The sequence below is a fragment of the Hemicordylus capensis genome, chromosome 6 (genome assembly GCF_027244095.1).
Source record: "Hemicordylus capensis ecotype Gifberg chromosome 6, rHemCap1.1.pri, whole genome shotgun sequence".
NCBI lineage: Eukaryota > Metazoa > Chordata > Lepidosauria > Squamata > Cordylidae > Hemicordylus > Hemicordylus capensis.
Window position 1 is genome coordinate 60276158 of NC_069662.1, and position 19396 is coordinate 60295553.

A 19396-nucleotide genomic window follows, 5' to 3' on the forward strand; every position below is an offset into this window, starting at 1 on the left:
CATTCATTCTTTCATCCTCTATAATAAAAGCCTTGGGTGTGCACCCGTGTCTCTGCGCCCGTGTCTCCCTTGGCCATTCTGGGCATGCACAGAGCGTGTGCCCAGAACGTCCGAGGGAGATATGGCCGCAGGCACCAGGCGGCCATGTTGGCCGGTTGGTCGGCCCGGCCGAGGGGAGGCCGGAGGCAGCCACGGAGAGGGCAGAGGTGGCGGCGGGTCCAGCCCGGCTGCCGCTGAAGCCGGGTGGGGGGGAGGAGGAGGCGGTAGGGGAAGCTGGCCAAGGCGACGGCAGAGCCTCAGCCAGAGAACACGGTATGGCCGAGCTGCCGCGGCAGGGAGACTGGGCCTGCTGGCGGCGGTGGCTGCAGCGGGGGAACTGAGCCCACTGGCGGCTGCTGGCAGGGAGACTGGCCCCGCTGGCGGCGGTGGCCACTGCAGGGCGACTGGGGCTGATGGCGGCGGTGGCCACGGCGAGAGGACTGGGCCCGGCCCGCAGGCGGCGGCGGGCCGGGCCTGCTGGCAGCGGCGGCCGCACTCGGCCCCGCCAGAGACGAAAGGAACGGGAGGAGAAAGAAAGGAAGCTGCGTCTGAGCAGCGGACTTAGGGCCCAAGTGAGTGGATGTGATGTGAGGAGGGGGAGGGGGAAGGGCAAGAGTGGGCAGGGGGGAGGGGAAAGGGCAAGAGAAAGTGGGGCAGGAGGCTGACAGGGAAGGGAGGGTGAGAGAGGGCAAGAGAGTGGGCAAGTGAGTCTTCTCTACTAGCGCCCGTTAATGAAACGGGCTTAAAGCTACTAGTTCATTTATAAATGCACTTATGTTCAAGTTGTTTTGCAACCCAGAAGGTCTGAGTGAGAACTGTGAAGCATGTTTTGTGCTTTTATTTTATTTTATTTTTCTTGTGTGTGAACTGCTCTCCAATAACTTGCAGGGACTTCAGAGTAAATCTGGCCAACATGTGAATGCAGCACCTCCATTCCAGAGGAGATGTGTGTTAAAGCGCTTTAAAAGCCTCGTGTGAAAAACCTCCTGGAATCGAACTTGACTGAATTGGTTCAGAATTCTGAGAAAACAAACATAGGCTCACTCTGCATGCTTGAAAGTCTCCTTTGCTAATCTGCAGTGAGGGGGCCATTTTAATAATTAGCGTTGCTAGTGTGTTCTAGGCATTAAAAGTAGCACAAATATATAGTACTCAATGAATATCACTATATACTGTGAAGTGTGCATGTGTGTATTCAGTGAAATGTATTTCCAGGCAGCATACTTATTTTGAAATATCAGGCTTAAATCCTTGGGGGCCTGGGATGTGTGGAGGCCCTGGACTTTGAGGGGCTGGGGGCCCATTTTAAAATCTCATCTTGGCCCATTCCAACCTTGCTATGCCCATGGCAGTCACTACACATGGGTTTCTGCACAACACCTGCACAGAAGAAACTTCCATGTAGAAAATGTGTCTCTTGTAAATTGACCCTGAATTTTCCATCCTTGACTGGGATATTTGAGAGTTAAGAGTCAATAATAAAAGAACAGCACACTGCCTGTGACAGGAAGGGGCAAATTACAATGATTTCTTAGTCTGGCAGGGGCTGGTTTTGGCCCTGGCAGAACTTGGCTGTCTGTTCCTGTTGCAAATGCCTCTGTCTAGTGTGGCAAACTAATGTATCCTCCTCCCTCTTGGTGTCAAAGTAAGCACTGGTGTGGTGAATGCACACATACCCCATCATGAGCCAACAGTCATCATAAGACAAAGGCTGGCAGGAATCATCCAGTGGTTTATAGACACACACACACCCCCCCAGCACCTTCTTCTTCTCCTATTTTGCTAGTGGCTATTTGGGCAGGTGATCCTCTAGGACAAAGTCATGTTTTTTTTTTAAAGAATGAGATGAGACAGAGAAAATGACACTTGGAATCCTCACATAACTCCAGACTGTTGTTCTAAGTCTTTTACAGAGATGGCTCATGTTTTCAGGTTTTGATCAACAATCATGTCTAGATGGTAAAGTGTTCCTTTTAACAAGGATTTCCAGATATTGTTGACTACAAGTCCCATCATTCCTGTTTGGACAGGGGTGCAATTTCAGTGCTTGCCCTAGGCGCTATTTTCCCTAGTTACGCCTCTGAACGTTTCAGTTTGTTCCATTCTCTCCCTCCTCCATCCTCCCTGCTAACTTGGCAAAGAGGCCCCTTTTAACATGATGGTTCTCTTTATTTAGCAGGAGGAGAGTAACTGGCCCTATCCACCCCCAGCACAGTACCTCCAGTGACTGTTGCTGGTGACTGTCTTATGTTTCTTTTAGACGGTGAGCCCTTTGGGGACAGGGATCAATCTTATTTGTTTGTTATATCTCTGTGTAAACCGCCCTCAGCCATTTTTGGAAGGGCGGGATAGAAATAGAATAAATAATTAAATTAAATTATAAGCATTCCAAGGCAAATGATCAGGCCTGGGTGTTAATTTCTTCTTTTTATTCTCCTTCAAAGGACCTTTCTGGGCAGAAAGAAGAAAGGTGCAAAACGGGTAAGGAGATAGCTTATGTTCTCCAGTCATCAACAGAGATATGAATTTTCTGGAAGGGAATTTATCTGAAAAAGTTTCCCATGCAAATTTCCCCTCATTTGCTTAAAATTTGTGGTGGTGGTTTCTCTCTCTCTCTCTCTCTCTCTCTCAATAAAATAAAATAAAATAAAATACTGTAGAAAATTTCCTGATGCCCTAAATAGATTGAGATCTAATTTTGCAAGTTATTGATTAAAAAAAACCCAACAACTCTACACCATGTTAACTTCCCTTCACTGTACCTAATGGTGGGCATTACTATCATATATCTAGGATGTTTTCTAGATGGCAGTAAAAGATGCTATATATAGAACTTGCAAATTAATACAAGCTGAGAGTTTACATAGAATCCAGACCCCTCCCAAGATTGGTGCCGGTTTTTCTCCTGGGATCTGATGGGGAGGTCACATAGGAAGAAGGCCTTTGGTTCAATTTTTGCTGCACCACCCCATTGGCCACTCCTTGCTTTTTGTGATTAGCTCACATTCACCAGAAAATAAATTTGAAAAGGGGTGGGTTAGTAACGAGAAGCAAGAGGTGGCCAGCAGGGGGCACAGTGAAAATTGCACCAGCAGCCTTCTTCCCATGTGACCTCCCCATCAGATCCCAGAAGAAAAAAGCAACTATCTGCAGGAGGCTCTGGATTCTCTGTAAACTCTCAGCTTACATTCATTTTGTAAGAGATTCTTGATACCTCAAAATCCCTGCAACCAGGAAAAAATGAGGGCTCCAAAAATCCTCACACTAATAGACCGTGGGTTCTTTTTATGGTGCTGGCTGCCAAGAATCCCAAGACTCAAGAAGACACAAGGAGAATGAAGGGATTATATTTAATCAAGACAGATTCATTTTCTTACCAAAATTCAGATGAAACACAGCATGCAGCATGCAGCAAAATTACTTCTCTCACACAAAGCAGTCACAAAACTAACAGCCTTGAGACACTGACAGGACAGCCAGACCCTTGCGGTCACAATATACTATACCCCAAGGGAGCCTCGACTTGTTCCTCTTTTAGCTAGATGCTAGGTGCCGTCAAATTGATTGATCGGATCAACTTCCTCCTTTCCTCCTCCTGTGTGCCGTGCCTGAGCCACCCTCCCTGAGGGAGGGAGCCCCTCCTCCATCCTCAGACCAGGGTCTTAAGTATCCTCACCTTTCCCACCTACGCATCAATAGTGATTGGAAAAGAAGGGGTCTTGACCATCCATGACCTTCTGTTAACCTGTCCCTTTTGACATTTAATACTATTGGCTAGAAAAGATGTGAAAGAGGAACAAGGCATGGGCCAAGCGACCCCCCTTTCAAATGGAACACCGAGTCTTGGCGTACTTTCGTTCTGAGGTACCGAAAAATGAGGAAGTGTGCCCGAGCTGACAGGCCGATTCTCTCTAATTTTAGACAAAAGCTCTAGATGGGGGCTGCTCTTGACAGCATGGAAGATTTGCTTGAACAGGAGAATTTGGCATGGTCAAACATGGTAAAAAAACAGGGGAATTTGGCATGGTCAGGGTGTCTAATTTCTGTCTAACCGTGGGAGGTTTAGGGACAGGCCCTTAAGGAGGATATCTAGTTTGGACGCATTGTGTGGGATTTGGAAATCCACCTTTTATGACGGCATTCACTCATGGGTTCATGCTAAGATCAAGGCCTAAATTGTGTCGAGCGAACAGACTCCTGTCAAGCATTTACCTAATACAATATGGCTAACCTATCTATGCATTTATTCAATACAAAATTGACCTGATTAGGCCTTACACCTTCTCCCCTCGGTAAATGGAATTAGTCCTAATCCAAATTTACCGAACAATTAAATTCTTTTCATAAGCAAATACATACAGAATGAAAATAAACGAATACAAATGATAAATGAAAAACATGAATATAATCACATGGTGTACCTATTGATCTAAGAGCAAGCATAAATGAAAATAGGTGCATATTGCAAAAATGAATAAGAAGCCTCATTCGATGAAGTGGATCGAATGAATGGGTAATAATTCAAATGAGTTACTGCTAAAAATGGACAGATGTTGCAAGTGCAAATCATAACACCATGTGAAACCTTGTGAGACTTCCCTGAGACATCATCCCATCACCTGTGTGACAGGTGCATCTTCCCCCCTTGTCACTTAGATCACAATTTCACCCTCGTGCCCCTCAGCTGACAGTTTATGGTTGCCCTTCTCATGTGTGAGCCTATATAAGACAGCTTGTTAGCCGCCACCTCTAGAGACATGGCATTCAACCCTGCCCCTGCAGACCCAATTCCACCCCAAGATCGTCCCAAGTTCCCTCTTTTGAAGACGTTCATGACGCTCCAGAATGAAGAAATATGAGGTGGACAGTTCCTTTTCGCTGGGATGCTGCGTTGTATACCATTTTGTGCTCCAAAGAGTCCAAGAAGCCCAATCAACAGACAAGAATGGTTTGCATTGTGGGAAGCGTTTTGCTACATCGATGGCAGACAGGTCGAGGGTCACTCTTGTTCTGACCAGCTGATGACGCAACGCCAAGGAAACAGGAATGTCCTTTCTGTTTGAGCGATAACTGATACAGGAGATGGAATGTCTTTCAACTGGTTTGGAGGTCGGACCGGTTTTGGTCTCATCCTCTGCCAATCTTGTGACAACAACGGGTGCTTGCGTGGTGGATGGACAGCGAACATCTCGTGGAGCATCACAGGGGACATTGCACCAAACATGGGGTACATCCTTAGTGCTCCAGGAACACTGCTGCACCAGGAAGATTGTCCACTGGAATCTAGGTCGACAGACTGTCCCCAAGACCTGCACATGTGCGAATTTGAAGCCTTTTTCATCATAATGGATTGTTCCATCTGGGAATTCATCGTCTTCACTGTAGGCCATGAGAATGAAGAACTCCGGGCCAACTTGGAACTTCAGGACATTGCGCCAGCATCCTTGCGGACACGGGGATGTAGTCTCCCAGGCAATGCTGCTGATCAACAGGACAGGAGATGTAGGGTACAGTTCATGATATGTCAGGACCACGTGTCCCATAGAGCGAAGACTAGCATCTATGGCCCCTTCGAGATCCTTCCAGGGAAAACTGCTATTCCAGGTACATCTTCCCATTCTCCTCACATCAGGGAGCATCTGCGCCTCGATGGCTTGGTCTGTGCCTCTGTTGGACGACCAGTGTCCTTTCTCTGTGCAGCTGCAAACTATGGTAGAAGTCCATTCGCAGGTATGTTCTGTCTTCCGAAGGGAGACGTATTTGATGTCACAACCCACAGCATTCCTCCAGGACCGTCTTCCAGGTTGAATTCATAGACTGATTTCTTCCCATTGAAGTTTGCAATCATTCTGCTCATACAATGTCCATAAGTCTGCCATTTCACCTTTGTTGCAGGTAACAAATTCAAAGGATTCAAAATATCACTTAGGATGCATTCCCACAATTGTCCTTCACTGGGCAAACTTGGAATCGATGTTATGGTAATAGATGGGAGCACAGCAACATGGTCTTGGGATCTAATCTTCCTCGTCTTTCGACGGCGATCTTCGGACCTGTTAAGCTTCACACCAGGCTCGGGCCTACACATAATGGGTAACTCGGTTTGAGGTTGGAGCATATTCCCCTCCCTTGGTGGAAGGGTGGAGGTCACTCTACAAAAAGACGAATATCACTCCACCCCGTAACAATTTCCCCCTCCCACATAACCATTGGCATACAATACAATACCCCAATATCCCCTCCATACAATACAGGTTATATGTGGGTGTAGGATGTGTATAAATGCATGACCCAAGTCTCCGTCTGCTCACGCCCAGCTCCCACCCTGTCCACATACCAAATCAAGGGCAGTAATAGCCTTCACACATGTCGGGTGTCTCTCACACCCTCAAATCCCCCTCTGGCCATTGTGACTATATCTGGAATAAAACACATGCAAAATTAAAATATATATCAAAACAAAACAAGGAAAGCCCTCCCTTATGGAGTGGGAAAGAAAACAGGAAAAACGAAGGAAAAAAATGAAAATAACAGCAAATAACATGCAAGCATGGAAATAATGGGGGAAACCACATTCCCCTTTTACTAAGCATGACAGGGACTCCAGTGAACCGGTGGAACTCCATAGTATGTCCCTGGTATGGTCTCCCGTGCGACGTACCATGCTTGTCGTCTTCTCCATGTGGAAGTATATGGGCAAAACACTGTTAAATATCCTGGCTCCATCATCTAGGAAAATAAACAGAGGAAACAGGAAATCATGCCTCCCCCCTCCCCCTGGATCCCAAACAAATTCTCCTTCCCTTCTCAGGAGAGTGTAAAGGGGTTTGGCGATAGAGGCAAAGTCCAGAATGAAGTCCTTAGAGAAGTTCATTACTTCCAAAAAACTGCACAAAGCACTCTGACTCTGGGATGGGCAATTCCATGATTGTCTTGACCCTTTGAGTATCTGGACATCTGCCTTCCTTCTCAAATGTCATACCCATATAACTGACCTCTTCTTTGCATAATTGGACCTTATCCTGGTTCATTTTGAACCTGGTTTCCTGAATAAGCTCTATTGCCTGCTCTGCGCGTTCTTGGATCTCTGCCAGGGTTTTTGCCGTGACCATCATCCATGAAACTATGCACATGGGATCTGTGCTCAGGGGGTAAGCGATTCAGCATAGTGGATCAGTATGCGCTATCTTCTCACTCTCAACCCAACCTTGACCCGACTGGGTCATCAAAAGGGACTCACCAGAATGCTGTATTGAAAACCTAACATAATCACTGGGGTCAAGAGCAATGGAGTGGTAGCAATTAGCCAAATCCAAAGTGGAATAATATCGTGTCCCATCCTTTATAGCAGCAATAATGTCCTCATAACTCAGAACTGCAGGTGCTGAGGGAATGGTAACCTTGTTGACATTTCTGAAATCAATACAAAATTGCCAAGCCCCAGATTTCTTAGCCACAGGCCAAATTGCAGAGCTAGTAGGACTATACCCTGGTATCAAAATGCCCTGTTTCTTCATGTTGTCCACTATTTCCCCTACTGCTATCCGAGTCCCCTCTGGAAACTTATACTGTTTTATTGGTCGGGCAAGAGGTCCCTGAATCTTAGGCACTGTATAATTCTTTCCTAGACCTGCTTCATCCTTATTGGTGATCCATACACTTGGAAACTTCTTGACCCAATAATCTTCCTTATCCAACACAATAGGAAACAATGAACCTGATTTTTGCCAGTGAGACTCAGAGGGAATAATTTGGACATCATTTACACCCTCAGGGTTATAATACAGGCGTTTTGATGCTAAGTCCACTATGAGATTTCCAGCCATTATAGTATGAACACCCAGAATTCCTACATCAGATATGTCACTGCCTGCAGCACCCACCTGAAATTTCAGAGGACCAATTTCTATAGGGACATCTTCTAAGACCACACCCAGTTGTGTTGCCCCAGTGTACCCCACTAGGGGAACATTATGTCGAGTTATGCATTTTTGAGGTGCCCATTCCGTTTTGAAAACATTAAGACTAGGTCCAGTAACAATCAAAAATAATCTATCTTCATTCCCTTCCCCCACCTTAATTTTCACAGTAGGTGTGCTATGCTCATCCAACTTTAAATCAGAGATTAACAATAATCTATTTTCGGTGGAGGCGGGGCACCCTCAGTCATGGGTCTCTGAGGTGGTAGGCCTGGAATGGGATATTCCCTGGTCAGAGGTCAGAACAGCGACAGGAGCTGCCTGTCCTGAATTCTGGGGCAACCTCATAGGTCCCTGTGCAGTCCCCATACCTGAATTACCCACTAGATGGAGCAATTCCCTCACCAATACATCAGTAGACTGATTATGCATTCTATTCATGTCTGTCCCTAAGCTGCTCAGAGCTTGCCACAGCTGGGTCCTAACAGGAATATTCTCCTGGGAATTGTTTTGGGAATTTTCCCCCATCAAGTTTCTCCTAAAGGGGCCTGGAGAAACAAATCCATCACTGTACTGAGATGGACCACCTTGATTCCCTCGTGGAAGAGGTCATGGTGAGTTTGGTTGGCTAGAAGGGCGATATACTGTTTCGTCCCATCTTACCCTTTTGGGGGTAGGAATTGGAGCTGTGCTCCAGAATTCTGATCTGGGTTCCTGACTTCTAAAGGACCTATTTTCTGAAAAGTCGCATGGAGCCTGTTCTTGGAAATTATTGGTGGGCCTTAGGGATTGAAGTTGTGCAACGCTATTCCCTTGTGTACAGCCATCCTTAACATGGCCCAGGTCATGGACAATTCTCCAGGCTTCCCTAGCCTTCCTAACAATAGTGGCTGTGTCATCCTCCATCCCAAAATCGCCTGATATTCCCACCTCAAACTTGGCAAATGCCTTAACAGTAGGGAGGAATCCCGCAATCAATGCCCTTCTGAACTCTGCATCCTCAAAGTCCCAATCTCTCTGCTCTGGGATATATCTGGCAAGCCCAGTCACTGCATAAAACGCCTTCTTTTGAGAAATATAGCTTTCTGGGGTCTGGCCTGGCTTCTGTTGGACCTGATAAAAGAACCCAGGGTCCAAAGTTCTGGAGATGATTGATTCAATAACCTGCATAAACCATTTTTCAGGACTATCCTCACTCACAGTTAGATTGGAAAACAGGGAGGAGTCCACGGAATCATTGGAACAGCAAACGGCTAAGCTATTTAGGTCTGATACGCTAAGATTGTGCACCTGCTAAACCCTGATTGCCTTAGGAATCTAATTAGGGAAGGTATCTATTCCCAAGGGCCCTACAAGCTTGGCTAGTGCCTGGATTTCTACCATTCCCATTGGTTTGTAGGCCGTTATTTCCTCTGTTTCTACTTTCAGAAAACTCCGGAATTCTCCGGGATTACTGGGATTCAATTCCACAAAGTTTTTTAAAAAGACCTTGAATTTTCTTAACCATGAGTGCTGTTTGGTTTTTTTTGTTTTTTGTTTTAATGGAAATTGGGGTTATCAGTCTTGTGTTCCTGCTCTAATTCTGCAAACACAGAATGCTCAATATCCTCCAATCCCTAATGAAGGTCTCTGCGTCCCATGGCCCATCGGGGCAATTCATCAGGACTTGGGAAAATTGGCCCCCACCAGCAGATTGCCTCATAATTTTCGTTTTAGTCAGGGCACAAACAGGTTTGGCATCCTTGTTCTCTACTTCCTCCGGTTCAGAGAATAATTGATCAATAATCTCCCCCTTCCCAGAATTCTTGTAGGGTATTAATGATAGGGATGTGCAAAAAATTTCGGGCACAGAACAATCTGTGCCCGAAATGAACAATTTCGGGTGATTCGGGGCTGAACCGAATCACCCCCGATGTCCCCCGATATTTTTCGGGCACGAGCCGAATCACCCGAATTTCGGGCATGAAAAATTCGGGTGATTCGGTTCACGGTTGATTTTTGGCGATTTTTTAAAATTTTAGTGACTTTGGGGCAGTTCGGGGGCATAGCATGGGATCTGGGCAAAAGGAGTGGGGTGGGGTGGTAGTGCCTAATGGGTGCAGACTACCACCCCAATTTCAGGGGGATTGGGCCAAGGGCTGATTTTTGGTAAATTTCTGAAAATTTCATGTCTTTGGGGCAGATTGGGGCATATTGGGGCAGAAAGTGGGGCCTGGGGCAGAATAGTGGGGTGGGGTGGTAGTGCCTAATGGGTGGAAGCTACCACCCCAATTTCAGGGGGTTTGGACAAAGGGCTGATTTTTTGAGAATTTTTGAAGTTTTAGTGACTTTGGGGCAGTTTATGGGCAGAAAGTGGATCTGCCCCAAAATAGTGGGGTGGGGTGGTAGTGCCTAATGGGTGGAGGCTACCACCCCCATTTCAGGGGGATTGGGCAGAGGGCTGATTTTTTGAGAATTTTTGAAGTTTGGGTGTCTTTGGGGCAGATTGGGGGCAGAAAGTGGATCTGCCCCAAAGGAGTGGGGTGGGCTGGTAGATAGTGCTTAATGGCTGGAGGCTACCACCCATCCCCAATTTAAGAGTGATTGGGCAGAGGGGGGAATTTTGGTGAATTTATTTTTATGAGGTTTGTCTTCATAAGGTGAAGTGTGCTAAATTGATTACTTCCTCATATTATTCATAGTAAAGGAAAGTGTGAAAAAGTGAAAGTGGGGTCATGAGAGTTGTTTAATTGAAAAATATCTCATTTGCTATGATAGAATGAGAATTCACACCTCAGAAAAAATATACTATACCCCAAGGGAGCCTCCACGCATTAGGCACTACCACCCCACTCCACTATTCTGCTCCAGGCCCCACTTTCTGCCCCAATATGCCCCAATCTGCCCCAAAGACATGAAATTTTCAGAAATTTACCAAAAATCAGCCCTTGGCCCAATCCCCCTGAAATTGGGGTGGTAGTCTGCACCCATTAGGCACTACCACCCCACCCCACTCCTTTTGCCCAGATCCCATGTTATGCCCCCGAACTGCCCCAAAGTCACTAAAACTTTAAAAATTCACCAAAAATCAGGATTTTGCCCAATCCCCCTGAAATTGGGGTGGTAGACTCTACCCATTGGGCACTACCACCCCACCCCAAAATTTTGCCCCTGGGCCCCTTTTTACCCCCCCGAATTGATTCAGATTCGGATTCGGATTAAATCCGAACCGAATCAAGGGTGATTCGGGTGACCCAGATTCGGGCACAAAACAGAACAGGGGTGATTCGGTTCGGGTCCGAGCCGAATCACCCGAAATCCCGAATTGCACACCCCTAATTAATGAGTCAGCGGGAAATATTGGGGCATTGCAATTTCTTAATGTGTCAGCAGGTGGCGCTGAAGGCACACAATTAATCCCTCCTGACGTCATAGGATTAGCTCTTGGGTTGGCAGAGCCGGGACCCATGTGGCCATTATAGGGGGAATTCGGGGGAACTTTTGTGGTGGAATCTAATGGGGAATCTTTAGTTACCGTTGCGATCATTGCAGCCCTAATTTTAAGTTGACTCCTAAGCCTATGGATCTCCTCCAAGCATTTTTTCATGTGCCTCCCCAGTGGGTTTTCTGTCCTCCTCCTTTCGTTTCAAAATTAACTTAAAAGCAGTCTCAGCATCTTGTGCTTTGGACACTGAGAGTTTTAATTCTCAATCCAATTGTGTAATCTGCTCCCGCGACCCATAAATGATCCTATCCTTTCCTAGGGAATTTTGTGTCAAGGAGAAAACCCTATTAGAAAGCTCAGAGTTCTGTTTGGTAATTTGGGAACAGAATAATTTGGAATTCTCAATTTGTTCTGTCAGGATTTTCACTCTTGACTGGGCCTCGTGTAATTGGTCAGTCAATATTTGAGTCACTATGTCCAGGGTATTGCATGTTAAAAATAGACCCCAAAAGCATGCTTTGTGATTACGCTGTGGTTTAAAAATCCCCCTCTTGTTCTTCCTGAACTCCTCAAACTGATTCTGGAAGTCTCTAAAAGCATGTGCCCCAACAAAGGCGTTTTCCGTCCAGGGATTTGACCCTTTGCTTTTCAGATAGGTCAAAAGAGGAGAGTCTAATTCAACAGCCAGGACTTTATCCATTCCTGAAGTCCCAGACTCTCTAACAATTGCTCACTCTAGCTCAAATGACCACACTTGCCACAAACCGCTGACACAAATAAAATATACTATGAGGTACCCAATAGCTTTATGCAATCACGGGCTTCGAAAGGAGGTGCCGGAGTGATCTCCCCAGGAATTGTTTTAAAAGCAGTGCGCTCCCGGGTAGCAAAACACAAACCATGAAGCCTTCAACAGGTTGATTAAAACGCTTTCCAAGGCATAATGTCACTTTAAGTTTAGAGAATCTATTTTTAACTCCTACAATCTCATATAAATATCCACTTCCCGTCTTGGCAAATTTACAAGAAAACCCACATAAACAAAAATTTCAAAAGTGGCTGCAGTGAATAGATATAAAAAGGAAATTCAAAACCTCATGAACAGATATGTTAGCTTAGTTGAGAAAGAAGAAAAGGAGGGGGGGAAGAATTGGGTGGAAGGAGGAGTAGAACGCACACAGGAGTGCCCGGGGGGGAAAGGAAAGAAAGGATATCTTCTGGGAAAGGGGTTTATGGAAGGAAAGTGGGGCAAAAGATGGGAGAGAGGGGAAGAGAGGTGGGCGAGCCAAGAAGGATGTCGTGGGTAGAGTGAGGTTGGCTAAGGAAGAGTTCAGAACAGATGTAAGAGAGGAATAAGGTGGGGTGGAAGAGTTGAAAAGACGGCCAAAGGGGAGAGATTTCTCCTTATAGAAGGGGGGAAGTAACCAGGAGCCAAACAGACAGAAAGAGGCTTGAGGAAAGTGAGTTCTGGAAGAGGGAGGGGAGGAAGAAAGCAAGGATGGAAAAAGCCAAGGGGGTGGGGGAGGGACTTTGTGTCCTCTAAAGCCACGAGACTCAAAACAGCCAGAAGAACCCCATCCCACTTCTGACACCAAATATGTAAGAGATTTTTGACACCTCAAAATCCCTGCAACCAGGAAAAAATGAGGGCTCCAAAAATCCTCACACTAATAGACCGTGGGTTCTTTTTATGGTGCTGGCTGCCAAGAATCCCAAGACTCAAGAAGACACAAGGAGAATGAAGGGATTATATTTAATCAAGACAGATTCATTTTCTTACCAAAATTCAGATGAAACACAGCATGCAGCATGCAGCAAAATTACTTCTCTCACACAAAGCAGTCACAAAACTAACAGCCTTGAGACACTGACAGGACAGCCAGACCCTTGCGGTCACAATATACTATACCCCAAGGGAGCCTCGACTTGTTCCTCTTTTAGCTAGATGCTAGGTGCCGTCAAATTGATTGATCGGATCAACTTCCTCCTTTCCTCCTCCTGTGTGCCGTGCCTGAGCCACCCTCCCTGAGGGAGGGAGCCCCTCCTCCATCCTCAGACCAGGGTCTTAAGTATCCTCACCTTTCCCACCTACGCATCAATAGTGATTGGAAAAGAAGGGGTCTTGACCATCCATGACCTTCTGTTAACCTGTCCCTTTTGACATTTAATACTATTGGCTAGAAAAGATGTGAAAGAGGAACAAGGCATGGGCCAAGCGACCCCGCTTTCAAATGGAACACCGAGTCTTGGCGTACTTTCGTTCTGAGGTACCGAAAAATGAGGAAGTGTGCCCAAGCTGACAGGCCGATTCTCTCTAATTTTAGACAAAAGCTCTAGATGGGGGCTGCTCTTGACAGCATGGAAAATTTGCTGGTACAGCGAAATTTGGCATGGTCAAACATGGTCAAAAAACAGGGGAATTTGGCATGGTCAAACATGGTCAAAAAACAGGGGAATTTGGCATGGTTAGGGTGTCTAATTTCTGTCTAACCATGGGAGGTTTAGGGACAGGCCCTTAAGGAGGATATCTAGTTTGGACGCATTGTGTGGGATTTGGAAATCCACCTTTTATGACGGCATTCACTCATGGGTTCATGCTAAGATCAAGGCCTAAACTCTGTCGAGCGAACAGACTCATGTCAAGCATTTATCTAATACAATATGGCTTACCTATCTATGCATTTATTCAATACAAAATTGACCTGATTAGGCCTTACAATGTGCAAGCTCTGATTGTAGTATATTTTACTATCATCTAGAAAACTAGAGCTGGTCTTGTGGTAGCAAGCATGGCTTGTCCCCATAGCTAAGCAGGGTCTGCCCTGGTTGCATATGAATGGGAGACTTGATGTGTGAGCACTGCAAGATATTCCTCTCAGGGGATGAAGCCGCTCTGGGAAGAGCAGAAGGTTTCAAGTTCCCTCTCTGGCTTCTCCAAGATAGGGCTGAGAGAGAATCCTGCCTGCAACCTTGGAGAAGCCGCTGCCCGTCTGTGAAGACAATACTGAGCTAGATAGAACAATGGTCTGACTCAGTATATGGCAGCTTCCTATGTTCCTATAGCAACCCCAAACCCTGAAGTTGGTTTGCTGTGACCCATTTTCACAACCCCTTCTTCTGCTCAGTCTTCCAGTGCAGGTTCTTAGGTGCTCTATAATCCTCTTCGGTTCATGGATACGTTCCAGGTAGTGGATGAAGTCGGGGGAAAGAGCATGGTGGACAAACAGTATGATGAAGAATCCTTAGATAACCCTCTTTGCTTCATGGATACTTTTCATTTAGAGGATGAAGTCGGGGGACAGACCATGGACGAAGAGTATACTATATCGAGCGGGGAAAGGTACAAATGAAAGGAATATTCTCAGAGCTGCATGGGTTGCATAACATCTCATCTTTGATTGCTCCCACACTAGCCCTTTCCTTCAGAATCACTATCTTTCATTCACTCACTTATTACAGAGAATCTAGATGACGTCATTGCTAGCCTGTTGCGTTCCAATGTTTTCAGCATCCCCCTCCTCTCCCCCCCCCCCGACTTGGTTCATGGCCATTTGCCTGATTTTTAACATGATTGTAGAACCAACCAGCGTGGACAGGCATTGCATTATTGAGGCACATGAGGAGTGGTTTGATGACAACATGGTTGATTATGATGCTCTGCCATTTCCTGGTCGCCACTATATGTCCTGCAATGAATCTTCCAAAATTATTTTTCAATAGAGGTTGCCCAGCTTTGAGGTGTTGACGTGGGAAGTTGCAACGGGGGACTCCTTGGGCAGTTTGGTATTGTTTTGTATTTTTGTTTTTAAATAAAACCTGTCTCTAATGTGCAATAAAGTTGGCAGATGGAGGAGAAAACAATGGAGTTGCTAGAGCAGATTGCAATCACTCTCTCCCACCATTTCCCAGAACGAGCCTGCAAATGAGCTTTTCCTGACTCTCGAACTTGTACTGATAATAAACAGCGGCAATCTTCATTAATCCTATGCCTACATATTTGTAGGAGTAAATGCCATAGAACAGAATGGGACGTACTTCATTCTGAGTAGACATGCATAGGAATGGGCCGTGCTTAATATCCACTTTCATAGCCTGGGCGCTTTCAGAATATATGCTACAACAGTGTCATTACTATCCATTAAGTGTGCTTCCGTACTGCCTGTGTTTCGGCATTGCAGTCCCTGCACTGTCAGCAAGGTGCCGTTCACATTTCTGATGGCCAGGGGCATACCGCTAATATGGCAAAGGGAAACGAATGCCTCCTGGCCCACAGACTATCAGTGCCCTCCCCCCCCCAAGGCCAGTCCTTGCCCTCTCAATTTTGCCATGCAACAGAACTGTCTGTCTCTCTTCAAAGGGGAAGGGTTTTGTGGGGGGGGGCATGGAGAATGGAGCACCCTTGTGGAGATTGGGTCTGTCTTGTGTGTTTCCTTTTTTGTACCAGCGTCTGCTCTCTGTGCTAGCAAAACTCGTGAACTCTGCAAATGTCCTGGAAAAGCAAAAACAGCAGGAGCAGGAGGGTAGCCAGGGATGGGGGGTGGGTATACCTTTCTTCCAAACACTCCCTTCAGCGATGAGGAGGGAAAGAGTGCAAGCCAGGAGAGAGAGGCATGAGGGAGCAGCCAAGCAGCTCCTGCATTTCTGAAGGGTGGATCTCTTTCCCACCCAGCCCCCAAGTAAAAAACAAGAAAAACCCCACGGTCACCCCCATCCTCCCTCAAAAAACCCCATTACCTTGGTTTTTTTTACATCTTTATGTTCTTGGAAATTCCGTTGTTTAAATATTGGATCCTTTAGAGACAGAGAGGGGAATGGATAAAGAACTATGTAGGATGTGGGAATATGTGAAGTTGTGTGTTGAAATGTTTCTGCTAATGCATATTTGCATGAATATACTTGTTTTATATTATTACATTCCTGTGAGTTCAGTTGTTGTTTGTGCTCTCAAGAACCCACGTGGGCCATGTTGTGTGTGTATGTGTGGAGGGGGGAAAGATGCTTGACTTCCCAGTCAGTGTACACAGGATTGCAGGTTTATTATAAAAATATATCAGCACAAAGTCTCAGGTGGTGTGGTGGTGTTTTGAAATAAGGGTCAAGGCTTTCAAACTGAGTCACTTGGTGACAACCTTAGATTGGAAAAACTCTGAAAGAACCACATCCAAGCACTGGTTTGCAGGATTGTTTGGATGTTTTAATTGTAAACCACCCTGAGCCATTTTGGAAGGGCGGTATAACAATTGAATACATAAATGATAAATAAATATGTTAAATTAATTGGCATTGCTCTTTAAGACATGTTATTTTACCATGGAAAACCTTTACTGTGAAAAGCCAATATACTTAAAATGCAGCATGTAATTTCTACAAGTTGCCTTTCCCATATTTTGCAAATTGTTTTGTTGGGTTTGAGAACAACCCCCCATCATTGGGTCCATATATATTGGAGTGGATTCAGATGACAGTTTGGGTTGTCTGTTAATCTGCTGCACTATATTACATGTGTCCTTAATGTTCTTCTGCAGCAGAGACATGAGTCCAGGAGAAGGAGAGGAAGGCAGCGAGGGGCCCATTTTAAAATCTCATCCCTGGGCCCACTCCTACCTTGGTACGCCCCTGCCGATGCCTTCTTTTGGATTTTATCCTTCCATTTTAGTCCTACAATGTTGCATGTGTGTTGCAAATATATAGTTGTATTTTCCCATTGTAGGAGGGTTGCACAAGCTCTTTACGTTTTCAAAATGATCCTGCCAAGCCGGAGCATTTTACTGCTGAACAGAGTGTAATCTGGCAAGCATCCTGCTCCTATGCATGTCTACTCAGAAGTAAATCCCATGGAGTTCAGTGCAACTAACTTCCAGGTTAAATGTGCATAGGGTAACAGTCAATATCTCTTGCTCAGCTGAAGGCCCCAGAAGAAAGCAGAGGCATCTGTCTGACTTGTATTGAGTTCCCCACTCTTCTCTGGGGCTGATGGAAGGGCAGAAGGAGCCTTCTTGGAGATTCTAGCCCTCAAAGCTAGTAGGAGAAGAGAAGGCAGCTCCAAGCTGCATCCACTGTAGTGAGGCAAGGAGGGGGATCCAGCCAAAGAGGTCCCCCTTTCTCAAAAAGAGGCTCCATCTCCAGCACTAGTACCTGTGGTCTGAGTCATTCTCCTCCTCCATTCTCTCTTATGGAAAAACCTTGTAAAAGCCCGGTTGGTTCAATGAAGTGGGATTGCACTCCTGAATTTAAGTAACTTTTAAAATTCAGAAAGTGGTGCTTCCTTCCCAATTGCTTTTCCACAGCAGGCATTTCCCCCCACTTGTCATGTGGATGGGAATTGTAAATCTGTATTGCTGCACAGAACTTCTAGCCTGTGGCCTTATGGGGACCTGGTGCCCAAACAGCTGTTCTTTCTTTAAACATAAAAGCACACGCCAAAAGACAATTTTCTGTGACTTTCGGCTTCAAACAAAATCTGCGAAATGTCTGGGAGATTCCTGGAAGTTATCCAGACATGGCTTCATGCCACGGCGTATCTGAAGAACCAATCTGCTTCGCAGCAGATTCACAACTGTTTAATTCAGGGGATTAAATTGACCGTTCACATAAGGTCAGCTCCTCTCCACATTCCCTGCAGATCTTTTTCCTGTGTGCTTTCCCACAGCTTGCTCCTGGATTTTTCTCCAACCAATCACCTCCCAGAGGAGGAGGCGCGAGACCCTTTTTGTTTTGTTTTGTTTGTTAGTTTGACAGTTGGCATTCCGTAAGATTGACTAGTCAAAACAACAGAACACTTAACCCAAAGCATTATCTCAGCAAATGTATCTGCGTGGATGTTCGTAGAAACCAATCTCAATTTCAGGGGGTCATTTTTGTCCTTACAGCATGCATAACAACTGAGGGATCCTCTAGGATAACTTATTTGTGCAAACGAAATCAATGGGCTCTATTTTTCAGCCATTCCTTCCACACCACACACATGAATTATCTCAAAGTTTCATTTCTCGGCTTGCAAAAATGAATGAGAAGTTGGAGAGATGCTTGCCTGGACTGACTTCTTGACAATTCACATTTCAACAGGGCTTAATTAGTACTAGGGCCCACCCATTCCACACAGCAAGTAAAAGCCCCTTTGAGCAGAGTGCTGTTGCGGTCACAACCAAGTTGAGTCCTGGCAACTCTAATTCTTGAAAATTAAGCTCTGAGTTTCTAACGCACAGTGAAAAGCCACTCCCACCATTAGCCCCCCCCCCACACACAAATGGACCCTGCACCAGTCCTTTCTTTATAAGGGTCATCACCATCACCATTACCATTTGCCAACACTGTTCTTTGTGCCCAGCCTGGAACAGATTTTCTAGGTTCACCAAACTTTTTTTAATACAGCCAGAAGCAAATGTGATATCCCCCTGCCCAAAGACTACCCGCGAAAGTTGTGCTCCCTGCACGACAAATCTGTCTCCCCATCGCCAGCAAAAACATGTGTGGCTGGCTCTATTTTGCCCACACTCCATCCTAGTTAAACACTGCCAAAGCTGCATGATTGATCACAGGTAGTTTCTCTCCCCTCCAGCCTTCATTTTCCAGTAGGGATGTGCATAAAACCGGTTCGCCCGGTTTGGGTCCGAACCGGGTCCGAACCGGGGGTGGCGGTTTGGTTTTGGTTCTGTCCGAACTGCCCCCCGGTTCGGTTCAGATCCGAACCGGTTCGGATCTAAAAAAGTAGCTGGCATTAAAGCTGACCTTATGTTCCACCTACCACCCAAACCTCAAGTCGATTGGACCTTCCTCTGATTTTTTTTACATTTTTTTTAAAAAATTCAAGTTTTGCCCATAACTCCCTATGTGGAGCACTTAGGGGCAAAAAGCTGGGGTGGGTGGTAGGCACCCATGGGTGTCCTCCACCCCAAGAATCCCAAGGCAATTGGTTGCTCCTAGTATTATTGGTGAATTTTTGAGAAAAAATATCCCATTGGATAGAATGGGGATTTTGGGCAGCCCCGGACCCGCCTCTGTGGGGCGGCAGCAC

General features: G+C 45.9%; 1 protein-coding gene across 1 annotated transcript in view; it reads left to right on the forward strand.

The window, feature by feature from the left end:
- Positions 1 to 19396, forward strand: part of LOC128331334 (uncharacterized) — a 47816-nt gene that overhangs the window by 8253 nt on the left and 20167 nt on the right. The window contains exons 6-7 of the mRNA XM_053264677.1: positions 2484 to 2520; positions 14568 to 14722. Of these exons, the coding sequence (XP_053120652.1) occupies positions 2484 to 2520; positions 14568 to 14722 (192 nt within the window). The remainder of the gene's footprint in view (positions 1 to 2483; positions 2521 to 14567; positions 14723 to 19396) is intronic.